General features: G+C 65.8%; 1 protein-coding gene across 1 annotated transcript in view; it reads left to right on the top strand.

The window, feature by feature from the left end:
• The window catches only part of LIF (leukemia inhibitory factor), a gene marked incomplete at its 3' end in the record, with an annotated part of 4,667 nt that extends 3,751 nt beyond the window's left edge, over positions 1–916 (top strand). Inside the window, exon 4 of the mRNA XM_014542427.1 lies at positions 509–916. Coding sequence (XP_014397913.1) covers positions 509–916 — 408 coding nt within the window. The remainder of the gene's footprint in view (positions 1–508) is intronic.
• Between the last annotated feature and the right edge of the window lies 1 nt (position 917).

Here is a 917-nt window from a genome sequence, read left to right as displayed (position 1 = left end):
CGCCCCGCCCCCCAGCCCAGGCCCGGAGACTGGAAGTCACTTTCCCAGGTGCCCAGTTAGGTGGGCAGAGGAAGGGGGGAGACGGGAGTTCTCCCCCACATGGAGCCAGAGGCCGATGAGGGACAAAGGGGACAGAAGTGGGGGGGGTAAGTGGGGGGGTGCAGCTGGGAGTGACAGTGGCTGTCAGGGGGTGCAGAGCCTGCCAGGAAGACGGGGAGTGCAGTGGGTGAAAGGGCAAGTGTGTGGGCACCCGGTCCCTCCATGGTCCTGACCATGAGGATGATGATGATGAGGCTATACCTTTCCTGGCTCCGACCTTGACCCTTTCCCAAGGGCATCCACGCCGTGATGACTTCCGGCTCTCGCGGCCACGCTGAGATGCCTACAGGACAGTAGTGGGGTCCCTGCCCCGTAGGTGGGAAACTGAGTCCTGAGAGCTCGCCCAGAGGGCTGGGATGCCGGCCCCCCGGCTCTCTCGTCACCTCCCCTCCATTCCTCTGCTCCTCAGTACACGGCCCAGGGGGAGCCGTTCCCCAGCAACCTGGACAAGCTGTGCGGCCCCAACGTGACGGACTTCCCCCCGTTCCACCCCAACGGCACGGAGAAGGCCCGGCTGGTGGAGCTGTACCGCATCATCGCCTACCTTGGCGCCTCCCTGGGCAACATCACGCGGGACCAGAGGACCCTCAACCCCCACGCCGTCGGCCTCCACGGCAAGCTGAACGCCACGGCGGACACGCTGCGCGGCCTCCTGAGCAACGTGCACTGCCGCCTGTGCAGCAAGTACCACGTGGCCCGCGTGGAGGTGGCCTACGGCCCCGACACCTCGGACAAGGACGTCTTCCAGAAGAAGAAGATGGGCTGCCAGCTCCTGGGGAAGTACAAGCAGGTCATCGCGCTGCTGGCCCAGGCCTTCT

This window comes from Myotis brandtii, unplaced genomic scaffold (genome assembly GCF_000412655.1).
Source record: "Myotis brandtii unplaced genomic scaffold, ASM41265v1 scaffold303, whole genome shotgun sequence".
NCBI lineage: Eukaryota > Metazoa > Chordata > Mammalia > Chiroptera > Vespertilionidae > Myotis > Myotis brandtii.
Note: the sequence above shows the minus strand (reverse complement) of the source record. Positions and strands in the feature narration are given on the sequence as shown.